Source organism: Rattus rattus, chromosome 1 (assembly GCF_011064425.1).
Source record: "Rattus rattus isolate New Zealand chromosome 1, Rrattus_CSIRO_v1, whole genome shotgun sequence".
Lineage (NCBI taxonomy): Eukaryota > Metazoa > Chordata > Mammalia > Rodentia > Muridae > Rattus > Rattus rattus.
Genome location: NC_046154.1, coordinates 46,447,050 through 46,460,661, shown reverse-complemented (window position 1 = coordinate 46,460,661; position 13,612 = coordinate 46,447,050). Strand labels below are relative to the sequence as shown.

The 13,612-nt window shown below is 47.1% G+C and overlaps 1 protein-coding gene across 1 annotated transcript; it reads right to left on the bottom strand.

Moving 5' to 3' along the window:
- Window positions 1-3,958: 3,958 nt before the first annotated feature.
- Window positions 3,959-12,123, bottom strand: Gpx7 (glutathione peroxidase 7). The gene is made up of 3 exons (XM_032900725.1): window positions 11,775-12,123; window positions 7,136-7,397; window positions 3,959-4,537 (listed from the first exon to the last, which is right to left on the bottom strand). The coding sequence occupies exons 1-3, from the start codon at window positions 11,907-11,909 to the stop codon at window positions 4,374-4,376; spliced, it is 561 nt and encodes a 186-aa protein (XP_032756616.1). The 5' UTR covers window positions 11,910-12,123; the 3' UTR covers window positions 3,959-4,373.
- Between the last annotated feature and the right edge of the window lie 1,489 nt (window positions 12,124-13,612).

The following is a 13,612-nucleotide window of genomic DNA, read 5'->3' as shown; positions in this document are numbered from 1 at the left end:
TTATATACTTTAAATTTCAAAAGGTTTTAATTATCATTTTAAAATGTTTTTTTTTTTAATTATGTATTATTGGGGTCTGCTATGGATGTCAGTGCCCAACCTTATAGTGTTGATTTTCTCTTCCCTTTTCTATGGGTTCCGAGGACTGAGCTCAGGTCAGCAGGCTTCCATGGAAAGTGTTTTTAGCCACTGAACTATCTCCTCCGGCCCCTCCTATACATCTGCCTGAGGCCTGTACTCCTAGAATCAGGTTCCAAATAGACACATACATACACAAAGAAAAATGGCTAGGAAATGTAATATACAAAAGGCATGTATGGCTCTGTATATACAAAGGAACAATGCCTATTTCTGATTACATATAATATACTGAGAGAAAAGGAAACAGACATAAATCATTAAGTCACAAGAAAGAACTAAAAAGGAGTAGTAGAAAAAACCATCATGGGTGGATGACATGGTTCAGTGGATAAAAGCAATTGCTGCCAAGGCTGATGGCTTGAGTTCTATCCCAGGAACCCGCATGGGGCGAGGAGAGAGCTGATTCCCACAGGTTGCTCCCTAATCGCCACACATGCGCTGTGGTATGTGTGCCCCTCCATCCAATTCAAAAAAAATCCTGCGCTCTGTGGTGCAACAGAAAAGGCACTTGGAGGGGTTGGGGATTTAGCTCAGTGGTTAGAGCGCTTGCCTAGGAAGCGCAAGGCCCTGGGTTCGGTCCCCAGCTCCGGAAAAAAAAAAAAAAAAAAGAAAAGGCACTTGGAGGCTTTGTGGGGCAGGTAGTATCCAGGGCCTATAAGGAATTTGGGGGGATGCCAACATCTAGGGGGGCTTCCAGCCTGGGGTGACCAAGATGAGACAAGACACTGAGCCACAGGCACACCGGCTTCAGGAGACAGTGGGGTGCTTGCTTTAGTGGAAGAACGTAAGTTAGCAATTTACAAAACAGAAAGAAAAGCTCGTTCAACAAAGGGTCAATATCTCCCCCATGCAGAGGCCCCATGCTGTCCACGGAGGCTCAGTAGCTGAGGACCACTCTCCAAGATGCTCCAAATCCTGGACTCAAATCCATAAGCAGAAACCTTCCTTAATGCAAACTGTCTCTGCTTTGAGAAGGCAAAACAGCACACACAACAGTATCCAACGGTGGGGATGACCTTTCACCCCTCAGGATTCACTTGTGTCCAACTGTGAGGCTACTGAGACAAGGTGTGCTCCATCCTTCTCTGACTCGTCACCACAGAATACAGCCTTCAGCTTATCACACCCCAACACAGGCCTCCTCAAGAGACCAAAAGACAAAAGGACGGTCTTTACCATTATTCTAACACTTCAAATGTAGCAACAACAACAAATTACTTAGTTTATCAAAGCTACAGGCATTTTTATATGGTGTTCAGGAGGTTATCACTAGGGATAATGAGGTAGACGGTTGTAAGTTCAAGGCCAGCAGGGGCTATATGAGGAGATCATATTTTTTTTTTTTTTGGTTCTTTTTTTCGAGCTGGGGATGAACCCAGGGCCTTGCGCTTCCTAGGCAAGCGTCTACCACTGAGCTAAATCCCCAACCCCATATTTCTAAATGGAACTAAATGGGGCTAGGGAGGTGGCTCGGTTGATAAAGGACACAAAAACTTGAGTTTGGTTTCCAGCATATATATAAGAAGTCAGGGGTGAATCCCGGAGGGCAGAGACAGGAGGATCCCTAGCCTCTCTCTCCCACCTGTCCGGTGAGAGATCTTATGTTCTGTATGTATTGCTATGTCCTTAAACTTGTGGATTAAATGGTTCACATTTCTCCCCGTCAGGGATAAGAGAAGAAAAGCAGACCCTACTGCACGGCTCTCCAGAGTCGGTGACTTCTGGCCTGGACACTGGTGAAGAAAGTCCATCCTTTCTTCGGAGGCTGGCTACTAGGAATCTGACCATGCTCCAGTGAGTACGTGGACAACACAAAATGAACTTGGATTTTCTTTTCCCCTTCTTTTCTTTGTGTCTGTGGGGGGGGGCGGTAAGTGGTGAAGTGGTTAAGAGGAGGGTGTTTGGGCATGGGAGGGCTAGGAGGTGAGAGTGATCGAGGTGTGTGATTCACGGTTTTCAAATAATCATAGAAAGTAATGAAAGAGTTCTTAGAGGCAAGTGTGGCAGCACACACTTTTATTCAGCACTTAGGAGGAAGATAGGGTGAATTTCAGGCCAGTTTGGTCTACATAGCAAATTCTAGGAGAGTCAAGGGATATCTAGAGAGAGACTGTCTAAAAAATAACCAAAAAAAAAAAAAAAAAAAAAAAAAAAAAAAAACAAAAAAAAACAAAAAAAAAAAAAATCCAAAACATCCTGAGAATTCTAGGTGCAACTTGACAAGCATGCAAGGCCTGGTCCTTGCTTGGGAGACCCAGTTGGGATGGCAAGGGCCCCACACGCCTTCCTTGAGAATGTATCACCCAAAGGAACTGCCATTTCTCGAATCCTTACTGGGCACCTGTAGTCCGCAAATGCACGTCGACATTGTCTTCTTTTCTCCTGTCTGTGGTAAAATATCTGGTCAATGCAACTTAAGGGAGAAAAGATTTCTCGTGGCTCACAGTTTCAGGGACTATCAGTCCATCGTAACCAAGAAGGCATAGTGGTGGAAGGCATATATACATACAGTCATATATCTGTCCTGTATGTAAAGGGTTCCATAACCCAACCAAAATAATGCCACTAGTTAGAAACCAATTGTTCAGGTATATACTTGTAGGATTAATGGTGGGGTCTTATGTCAGCTCCTCCACAGGGCTCGGGCCGCTGGGGAGGCTAGACTCGGGAAGTTTGACAGGGAAGTTTGACCGAGCTTACTGCTCGCCATCACAGGGAGGGTGTCCGGCTGTGAGAAGCCACGGGACACCGCTCCGGGGTGGGGAAGCACAGTCTGTGGCATGGGACACAGCCGGAGCTGGCTCAGGGGTCCCCGGACCTGTCCCCGGGGAAGCCATCGATTCTCAGGCTCTTGGGCATCCAGGAGCCTCTGGGAAGCTGAAGAAGAGCTAAGAACAGAGTGGGGGCCCTCCGGGTTGAATGTAGCCCGGGGCAGAGGGGGAAAAGGGGGCGCTGGTCTAGTGCAGGGGAGCGTCCTTGGCTGGATGGCAGTGGGCTTGAGCTTGGTGGCGGAGTTTGCTGGGAGCGTAGGGAGGTCTTCTGTGGGAGATTAGACAGCGGCTCTAGGCAAAGGGCTTCTCTGTGGCTCCCCACAGCAGATCCCATGAAAAGAGATAGTCCTTGGTTTCAAGGCGTTTATTGTCATGGTGGAAAGTGGATGAGTAAAACCGTACCCCACTTCTAGCGTGGACCTTTTGCCTGGAGGAGTGTCTGGGAAGAAAAGTTCATTGCTAAGCCCCCAAGCCTTTAGCTACCTCATTATAATGGAGACCTGTCTTGAGCCTACTTGTCCTGTAGTCCTCTACCTGTGAAGGGGCGTGGCGTTGCCCTTACATGACTGATGGTCACAAATCTATGGAGGGCTGCAGGCCAGTGACTGGCCTGGTTTCCTGGCAGTTTAGGAAAACGCCTACAGTTCCTTTCAGGGTCACAGTTTCCGAACCTCAGCTCAATCAGGAACCAGGGTGTATTTCACTGTCCCACACATACCTGTCCGGGATAGCTCACATTTAAATTATAACAATATCCTTCACTTATTTCTATTGTAGTGTATAATTGATCGGAATATTTTTATTGAGTATTAATGCACTACAAATCCTCAATACCCACACTAATTACTGACAACGTTTACTTCTAGTTTATTATTTGTGTTTTTATTTAGTGTGTTCTCTCTCTGTGTGCCTTTCTTTTTGCCTCTCTGGGAATAGAGTCTTGCAAGTGTTTGAACTCTGAGTCTTTCTGCTATCACACTCCCTAAGAACGCGTGTCTTTTGTAGTTAAGAAAAAAAACAAAAACGACAAACACATTTGGCCTAGGTTTCCGTGGGCTAGACATTTATGTCGAATTCAAGTTTTATTATCACAAATAATGTTTGTTTACATGTGGAAAACTGTGTGGAGTGCTTCCCCTTGGCTCGCACTGCCCCCAGGCATGTTCATGGGTATTAGATGCTAATCCTCACAGCCTCCCTGTGAGGTAAGACTTGGCTGGCTAGGTAGATGACTACCTCAGAGCCATGCCATATTTCCTTTGGCTACAGGCCTGCTGGCGGGTGATGTGCTGTTAAGAACTCTCATTGGCCAGCAGTGCCTGTTCGTTGCCCTTGGATTCAAATCATCCAAGTCTTAGGCTCGTCCTCTGAGGGAGCGAAGGGAAGAGAAGCATTGGCTCTCTGCCCTTGAAGCACCACTTGAATTATTTGCTGAGGGATGGGTGTTTCAGGGGGACCCAGTCACAAGTCTTCTCGTTTCTGAAGGATGAGCTTCATCACCTGCTCTGTAATACGGGGCTTGATCTCCTCCACCGGCACAGTGGGATCCCATGCCCCCACCACCTTTCCATCTGGGGCCACTAGGTACTTCCAGAAGTTCCAGGTGGGTTCCTTCCCAGAAGTTTCTAGAGAAAAAGGGAGCAGAAGATCAGTGTGCCTCTCTGTATCCTCTCCTGGAATCCCTCTGTTGCTATCATTCTGGTGCCCAGACTTTACCTAGACTCCTTAAATCAGAGCCTTGGAGAACAAGACCCAGCTATGAGCACCTTTGAAAGCTCTCCATAGGGTTGGGGATTTAGCTCAGTGGTAGAGTGCTTGCTTAGCAAGCACAAGGTCCTGGGTTGGTCCCCAGCTCCGAAAAAAAAAAAAAAAAAAAAAAAAAAAAAAAAAAAAAAAAAAAGAAAGCTCTCCATAGATCCCAGTGTGGGATCCAGATTGAGAGAATTACTTTAGGAGCCTGGGAAGTACCTGATACCACACCATCAATCCCTCCTTTACACAATCCCCAAATAGTCACGCCTTGTTCTCCAAGTCTGTTTTGTTTCCAGACAGGAGTCCGAGTAACCCAGGCTACCTTAGTCTTGCTATTCAATGTGGATGGGTAGCCTTGGAATGCCTTCTCCTCCTTGCTCTACCTCCCAAGTATAGGCCTGCACCATGATGACCTGCTTCCAATGATATCTTAATGGTGACTCAAGGTTAGCCACGTACCGATACAGTCCAAATCACTGTCAAGTGAATTTTTGGGTCTTGCTTGAGTAGAGCTCAGGTTTGCACAATTATAAGATCTTTCCAGGTGCTTCTAAAGCAAGGGCCAGATTGATGAACAATCATAGGAACTGGGAGAAAACTAACAGAACACGTAGGATGGGGAATGATGACTTAACAAAAACACAGAGCTAATGGATCTCAAAATTCACAAGGGATTCCTCTGCAACTGAGGAATTAAGGCACTTTACATTATTTTTCTTTATTTTAAACAATTTATGTAAGTGTTTTGCTTACATGTATGTCTGTACACTGTATACGCATAGTGCCTAAGAAGGCCAGAAAAGGGCATTGGCTTCCATGGGGCTGGAATAGCAGGTGGCTGTCAGCTGTCGTGTGGGGACTAGGAATCAACCTGGGTTTGATTCTGGACAAGCAGCCAGTGCTCTTAACCTCCGAACCATCTCTCTAATCCCAGAATATCCCACTTTAAAAAAGAAAAAGATATATATTCTGCCTCTGGTGTGTGTGTGTGTGTGTGTGTGTGTGAGAGAGAGAGAGAGAGAGAGAGAGAGAGAGAGAGAGAGAGAGAGAGAGAGAGAGAGAGAGACAGAGAGACAGAGAGACAGAGAGACAGAGAAACAGAGAGACAGAGAGAGAGAGAGAGATCCATCCTCTGGAATTGGAGTACACAACAGTTGTGAGGTGCCATGTGGATGCTGGGAATTGAATCCAGGTCAGATCTTTTGGAAGAGCAGCCAGTGCTCTTAACTACTAAACCAACTCTTTAGACCCTCAGAATCCCAGTTTTTTAAAAAAGATTTATTTATTGTATTTATATGTGAGTACACTGTAGTTGTCTTCAGACACTTCAGAAGAGAGCATCCTATTACAGATGTTTGTGAGCCACCGTGCAATTACTGGGATTTGAACTCAGGACCTCTGGAAGAGCAGTCAGTGCTCTTAAGCACTGAGCCATCTCCCCAGCCCAAATCCCACTTTTTAATGAGCAGTCTCAGACCATCAAATGTTTTGTTTTTAGCCCCCTCCCCTGACTATCAAATGTTTGAGCCTTACTGAACCCAGCCTGCTTCTTATATAGATAGCCACTCCTAAGAAGAAAAGATAAACTTCAGGGCAGTGGAGGTGCATGCCTTATGCCTTTAATCCTCTCACTTGGGAGGCAGAGGCAGTGGAATCTCTGTGAGTTCCAGGATAGCCTGGTCTACAGAGTGATAGCCAGGGCTTCCAGGATAGCCAGGGTTGCTAAACAGAAAAACTTTGAGAGAGAGAGAGAAGAGAGAGAGGAGAAAGAGAGGAGAGAGAGAATGAGAATGGGTGAACCTGTGTTGTAAACCCTACTCCTTAACAAAATGAGCTACCTGCCTAACGTTCCAGGTAGCGCTGTACAGATGTCCCACCTGATAAGACCTAAACAGCCATAGCACAGTGACATTGAAACACTGCCTGAATGGCCACAGAGCCCCACTCCCCATATACACAAAAGCAGCCCCTTAGATCATCTCTGAGCAGTTTCTCTACTGTCTTATCTGTCGCACACAGACCACAGGATACCTAACAACCTCTACAGCCTCCTTCTGCCCTGATGAATTCATTCGCAGCCCACACATCTTGCCTGTTACCATTATTCCAGACGTGGCATTAAGCTGAATTTTTCAGCTTAAGAGAGAAGGTTTCCCTGTAGCATAGAGACTTTGACTCAAAACAAGAGACTTCCAGTCATCTTGGCCAGCCTCCTCCAGGCTTGTGGCATCCTGTGGTTGTGCCTTGGTTTCTCTATCCAAATCTATAAGCTTATTTAGTGGCAAAGGCATGATGACCTGTCTCGTTCTAGAAGTCCCCTGTGAGTGAAGATAAGATCTCAGGGAAGGACTAGGGTGAGACAGCATTCGGTTTCCTCCAAGGATCAGGAAGAGAAAGGTGACCCAGCCAGTCACCAGCTTCATTGCCCCAGCCAGGGAGGGAAGGTGATGGGGAGAAGGGACAGTACTCACGGGTTAGGTATTTGAAGGCAGGGTGGGCACCAGTGCCAGTGACTGCGATCTTGCTAAACATGGGAAAAGAGACACTGTAGGTGCGGCGGGCAAAGTTCTCGATCTCCCTGTTGCTGTCTGGTTCCTGTTGGCCAAACTGGTTGCAAGGGAAGGCAAGCACGTTAAAATGGTAGGGGCCCAGGTCCCGCTGCAGCTGCTGCAAGGCTCGGTAGTTCTGGTCTGTGAAGCCACATTCGCTAGCTACGTTCACCACCAGGGAAACCTGCACGGTAAAATCAAACAGAAAGAAGAAAGATCAGAGCCACATACAATCCAGCAAAAAGGCATGCACTTGTATCTGCTCTGGTATGTTCACAGAGGTGACTTCTTCACACATGCAAGGATGCCATATATATGTGTGTGTGTGTGTGTGTGTGTGTGTGTGTGTGTTTGTAAAATGTTCATATAAACACACCCACACACGAAAGCAAGCACGTAGAGGTCTAGATGCATGTACACACATACATGAGTATCTGTCACCGTATGCACACAATTCACTGAAATTAATATGCACATGCTCTATAATTCAAACCTACATTAGCTAGTAGTATATGTACCCACACAGCACATTCACAGAGAAGCATGCACACAGGGAGCTCATGTCACTAGGTGATCGTGGGGAGGAGATAGGCACACTTGGGTTCAGTTTGGTTCAGTCAGCTGGGTGCTTCCAGAAATTCCAGATGGGCTCCTTCCTGGAAGTTTCTAAAGGAAAAGGAAACAGAGCTGTGTGTCTCTCTGTACCCTTCCCTGGAAGGAGCTGCCAGCACCTGGATACATAGACTGAATGACTGTCCCCCAGTACGATCCCTTTTGATCTCCTCCCTTCCAACAAACAAATACTTAGTTTGCTCACTGAGCCCTAATTTTTGTAAAGGCTTTAGGCAGTAAATACAAAGGGAGCTGATAGAACTGATATAATGTACTTAGGATTGTGGCATGAATGCCACATTTCCAGCTTCTAGCTCTGAATTATTAAAAGATTAAATTCCTTTGCCTGGGAGCCCTAGTCCTATCTCCATGGCTGCTTTTGAGACAAGTTGGGATAATATCACCTGGCTACCCAGTGAAGATTATTTCCTGGGGTCAGTCTGGAACTCTGGACACAAATTGCTCGTCTCAGATTCAGCAGTACTAAAATTATGGGTCTCCCTGTGGGGAGCTGTCCTGTTTATTGTAGAGTATTTGCCATCATCCTAGCCTGTACCCACTAGATACCTAGGTTTGACAACCAAAAATTTTCCCCCTGAGGTCTGTGGCTCACATCTGTGATTCCAGTCCTAAGGGGGCTGAGGCAGCAGAATTTCAAATTTCAAATTTCAGCTGAGACTACACAGTAAGACTGTCTCTTTAAAAGAAAAGAAAAAAAAATCGCATGTCTTTGATCCCTGAATGTAGCATACGAGATAGAGGCAAGGGAATCTCTGTGAGTTCAAGACCAGCCTGGTCTACATAGCAAGTTTCAGGGCAAGCACTGCCTAATGAGACCCCGTTCTCAAAACAAAACACTGGAGAGATGACGCTGTGCGGCCAAGTCTGACAATCTGAGTTCAATCCCAGGGCCCCACAGAATATAAGGAAAGAAATGACTCCCTCAAGTTGTTCTCTGGCCACCACCAGGGCATACACATACACACACACACACACACACACACACACACACACACACACACACACACACCGTGCACACACCCACACAAAAATGTAATAACAAAGATCTTTTTTATCCCCAAAACAGAGTTTCTTTGTGTAGTCCTGGCTTTCCCCCAACTTTGTAGACCAGGCTGGTCTCAAACTCCTAGAGATCCACCTGCTTCTGCCTCCCAGGGGCTAGATTAAAGGTGTGCGCCACCATCACCTGGCTAACAATAAGAATCATTGAGCTAATTAGACCTATCACTCTGCCTGGGGTGATAAAAAAAGATTAGAACTCTCTCCTTCCCCAGTTGAGGGTCTCCTACCTTCTATCCTGCTGACCTTCATTGAAAGCATTAAAAAGCTTCCTTTTATCCTGTATCGTGTGTTTCCCTAGTCTTTGTGAAGGGGGAACTCTTGCTTCTTAGACTCTTTACAGACTCACATGTACTTAAAGAAGCAAGCAAATAAAACATCTCTCTCTCTCTCTCTCTCTCTCTCTCTCTCTCTCTCTCTCTCTCTCTCATACATTCCACCCTGTAGGTAGATACATATGCCCTCCCAAGAAGTGACTACCTCAACATTCATGCTCGACCACGGACAAGTGACTGCCCTTTCCACTTATCCTTACACCCAGTGTCAGGTGTGTAGTAGGGAGACAGCGAATGGTCAGTAGTGAACGGATGAAGATGTGGCCCAAACAGGAGGCCCAGCTTAGGTTAACCAGCTTCCCTGGGTTGACTGCTCCCTGCTTTCTCTCTGAGCTTAGCACTTAAGGGCAGAGACCCAAGACTTGTCCTGCCGGGATTTAAATTCTAACTCTAGCTCTTAAAAACAAAACAAAGTGGGAATTGTGGTCCTCCACACCATGGTGTGTATGTATGGAGATCAGAGGGTGGCTTGCAGAAAGTGGTTCTCTCCTTTCACCATATAAGTCCTGAGTTTAGGACCTCAGGCTTGGCATACCCACGACTTTACTGGCTCTCTAACTCTATCTTTATTTATTTTAACTTTTTGAGACAAGAGCTCATTACCTAACATACCCGTAGCTGGCCTGTGACTTGCTATGTTGGCCAGACTGGCTTTGAATTCAGATATCTGCTTGCTTCTGCCACCCAAGTGCTAGGATTAATTGTGTGCAGGCTAACTCTGTATCCTATACCTTTTAGTATTTTTAAAGTTCTTTGTTGTTTGTTTGTTTGAGACAGGTTTTCTTTGTGTAAGAGCCCTGGCTGTTCTGGAACTTACTCTGTAGACCAGACTGGCCTGGAGCTTACAGAGTTCTCCCTGTCTCTGGCTCCCAAGCGCTAGGATTAAAGGCATGTACCATACACTGGCCTTTTTTAAAGCTCTCATTGCTATTGGGATTCCCTGGTTCAGTTTTCAGTGCCTTGTTTATTGTCCCCCCCACCCCAAACTTGATTAAAACATGAACTTGTTTTAATCACCACTGTTTATCTTCAGGGCTTGGGTGTTTAGCTAGTATATAGTAGGTGCTGAATAATAAACAATTAGTTAATGGCTGTCAGAGCTGCTCAGGTGATAAATCGGGGGTCTCTGGGAAGGGGAGGCCCGACTAGTAATAATGGCCTTGCTCTTTGCTGTTCTTTGTCTGGAGTTTTGGATGTTGTCATTGACCTACCATCCATACAGAGCACCTAAAGCTTGCCTAATGCTTCCACGCCGTATTCTCACTTGAAATTTACAGCACACTGGTCAGGGCAAGGACTCCTGGTGTCATCGAGACCGTCAAGGCTATTGAGAATAGTTTTGTCCCTAAAGATGCCCTTGCTTGCAGGAAAAGCATACTGAACCATTCTTTTGTGATCCATCCAAATTTGGATGATGGGTTCACATGTCCGTTAGTGTCCAACACCATGTCTTCACAACCGGATCTCCAAGTCCATCTCAAGACGCAGAAGAGTCTTTGAAGGATTTTAAATTTTTTAATTACTTTTTTTTTTTTTTTTTTTGAGATAGAATCTGTATAGCCCTGGCTTTCTGGAGCTCCCTAAGTAGACAGACACTAAGCTGGCCTTGAACTCACAGATATCAGTTTCTCTCTCTCTTCCTCCGGCTTGCTGGGATAAAAGATAAAAGGCGTGTGCCACTATCCTCCTCTCTTGAGAGGATTCGTCAACACAGTGTAACACCAGAGTCTCTGAACTTTATAGTTTAAAGGCTCCCTGGCCGAGTCAGCCTCATCTAACACCGTTCAGTCTAGCTGTTTGTATCCTTTAAGTACCCGCTATTGAAATCCCTGGTCCCCCTGACCTTTCTTGTTGTTTTGCTTCTATGTCTGGACTTGGCCAGCTCTCTTTGTCTGGATTGATCTGTCTTGCTCAAGTCTTATTTAAAAGACCCAATCCTGACACACTTCCTCCTTACTGTCTAGTAAGTAAGGGCCGGTCCACTAGCAACTCCATCACAACTGCTCTCTAAGGGGTGGGCCTTGGAAGGCTCAAGGATGGGAGGGGTGTGTGTGGGGTTCTCTTACAACTTGGATTGCTTTCGAATGTTCTGTCTTCGCTCTCAGGGCCTGAGGGTGGATTCTAAGAATCATGAAAGGGGCCATTTCAGGTGGTAACTCCCTCCACTGCCCATTTGTCTCTCTGCGTTCTCATTGGACCTACTGTTACAGGCGCAGGCTGGACCGGCAAAAGGCCATAAAGGCTCTTGGGAGAGGCAAAGTGGAGAGTGGAGGGCATTCACCTTCCGGGTGGGATCCTGAGCCTTGCCGAGCTCAGTCAGAGCGGGTAGCTCCTGAGCTGTGCCACGTAGCCGCAGGCCTGAGTGGAAAAAGAGGCCTGGGAGCGCTGAATGCACGGATCGCGCAGCCAGGATGCCCGGGGTGGTGTCCGAGCCGTGGCACACCCAAGACAAGCATCCGGCTGAACCCCTGCCCCGGGGCCCCCTGCAAGCCCCTCCCCACTCTGCGCCAGGCCCGCAAGGGACCGTCACTCACCGAGCCGCGGTACTTCTCCAGCGACACCAGCTTGCCCCGGATGTTGACCGCCTTGAAGTCGTAGAAGTCTTGCTCGGATTGCGTGCAGGCCGCGGCCCACAGGAGCAGCCACGCCGTCGCCACAGCCGCAACCATGGCTCACTTCCGAGGTGGCGACTTGGCGAGGGCAAAGACAAGGCGGACGGGACCCCAGCGTTGGGGGCGGGAGGAGGCGGCCCGCTGGGCAGGACGCGCCCCTTCGCAGATGCCTCTGCAGGCGCAGAGTCCCGGCTCTGGACCTCAGTTTCCCTATCTGTGCTCCGCCGGTCAGCTTCAGATCGCCGGATTCCGTTTTCTTGAGGCTGAGCCCAAAATTCGCTCAAGCTCAAACTCAAGATGCAGAGACTTAATAGGGAGATAGAGGAGAAAATCTTTGCGTGAGGATTAGCTTCTAGTGCCTGGCCTTAGGCAGATCGCTCCATCACTCTGAGCCCCAGTTTCTTCACAGGAATACACCTAGTTAGTGTAGAATTGGGAGTACTGGACTGTAACAGGAAAGTGATGGAAAACAATTTGATAGCTGAAAGATGCGTACAAACTTTAGGTTAAGGGGTGTAGCGTTTCTCCCAAAGGGAGAAAGAAGTCAGACGAGTCTGGGAGACCAGAATCTAATGCGGTTTGAATTCCAGCCATGCAGGGGGTTAAGGAGAGCTTGCCTATCTAGTCAATCACTGGATTAGTGTCTCCTGACAGGAGATGCAACAGGAGCCAAGAAGGCCCCGTATCTGGAGCAGCTGACAGTTAAAGGCTTTGTGGACACTAACATGGCTAGCAGCTGGATTCTCAAGTTAGTGACAAGAGACCTGGACAGCATGCTACAGCATTTCCCAGGCTCAGAAATTGCCAATGATACCCATAAAGGGGCCAAGCGTCCGGTGGTGACTTAGTATGACTCATTTGGGGTACAGGTTCTATGCCAAGTTCAGCTTTAGGGGTCTCTTGTGCAGTGATGAACAAGATGTGTGCTTTCTATTCAGAGGGAGATAAGGCACCAAATAATTCACAGTTAACTCTAAAACTGCTGTTGTAGCAAGTACTGTACCACAGTACAGTAACAAAGCTGAGGGTGTGTATGGGCAAATGAAAGGAGGTTTGAACTGAATTCTGACAAATGAATAGAAATTATTCTGGTAAAAGCAGGAAGCTTGTGCAAAGGTTTCCAGGGAGAGTGAAACATGATACACTGGGCAACGAAGGCTAGTTTGGCTGACAGGAAAGAACGCTTGGGGGGGGGGGGGGGGGGAGGCTGGGGAGGGAGGTAGGAGTGAGGTCAGGCGGCCTAGTGGGCCACAATAAAGATTACAGGTTTACCAGGCATGATAGCCAATGCCTTTAATCTCAGCATCTGGGGGACAGAGGCAGGCAGATCTCTGAGTTAGTGGTCAACCTGGTCTATGTACATAGTACTAGGCCAACTGTGTGTGACTTCATAGTGAGACATAGTATTAAAAAAATTACAAGCTTTAAACCAAGAAATGAAGTTTTGCTTTTTGTTTCTGCTGGCTTAAGCATCTTAGTGAGGCCCACCTATAGCAGATAGGTCCCTCTGGCTTTCCTGTGGTGCTTTATACAGGAAAAGGCAAGAGCAGATGCTGAAGAAGAAGAAACTGTGGAGCTTTAAGGCCCAGTGATGGTCACAGCAGAGAAGGTAGTGAGAGAGAAATGGGATAGTTAAAGTCAGGCAGGCTGAGCAAGTGAAGGCTTTAGAGTTGGGGTGGGGCAGTGACTATGAAGGCACAGAGTCCGAGCGGAGGGTTTGGCTGTTTGAATTAAGAAGGGGTGAGGCAGATGAGTCTGGG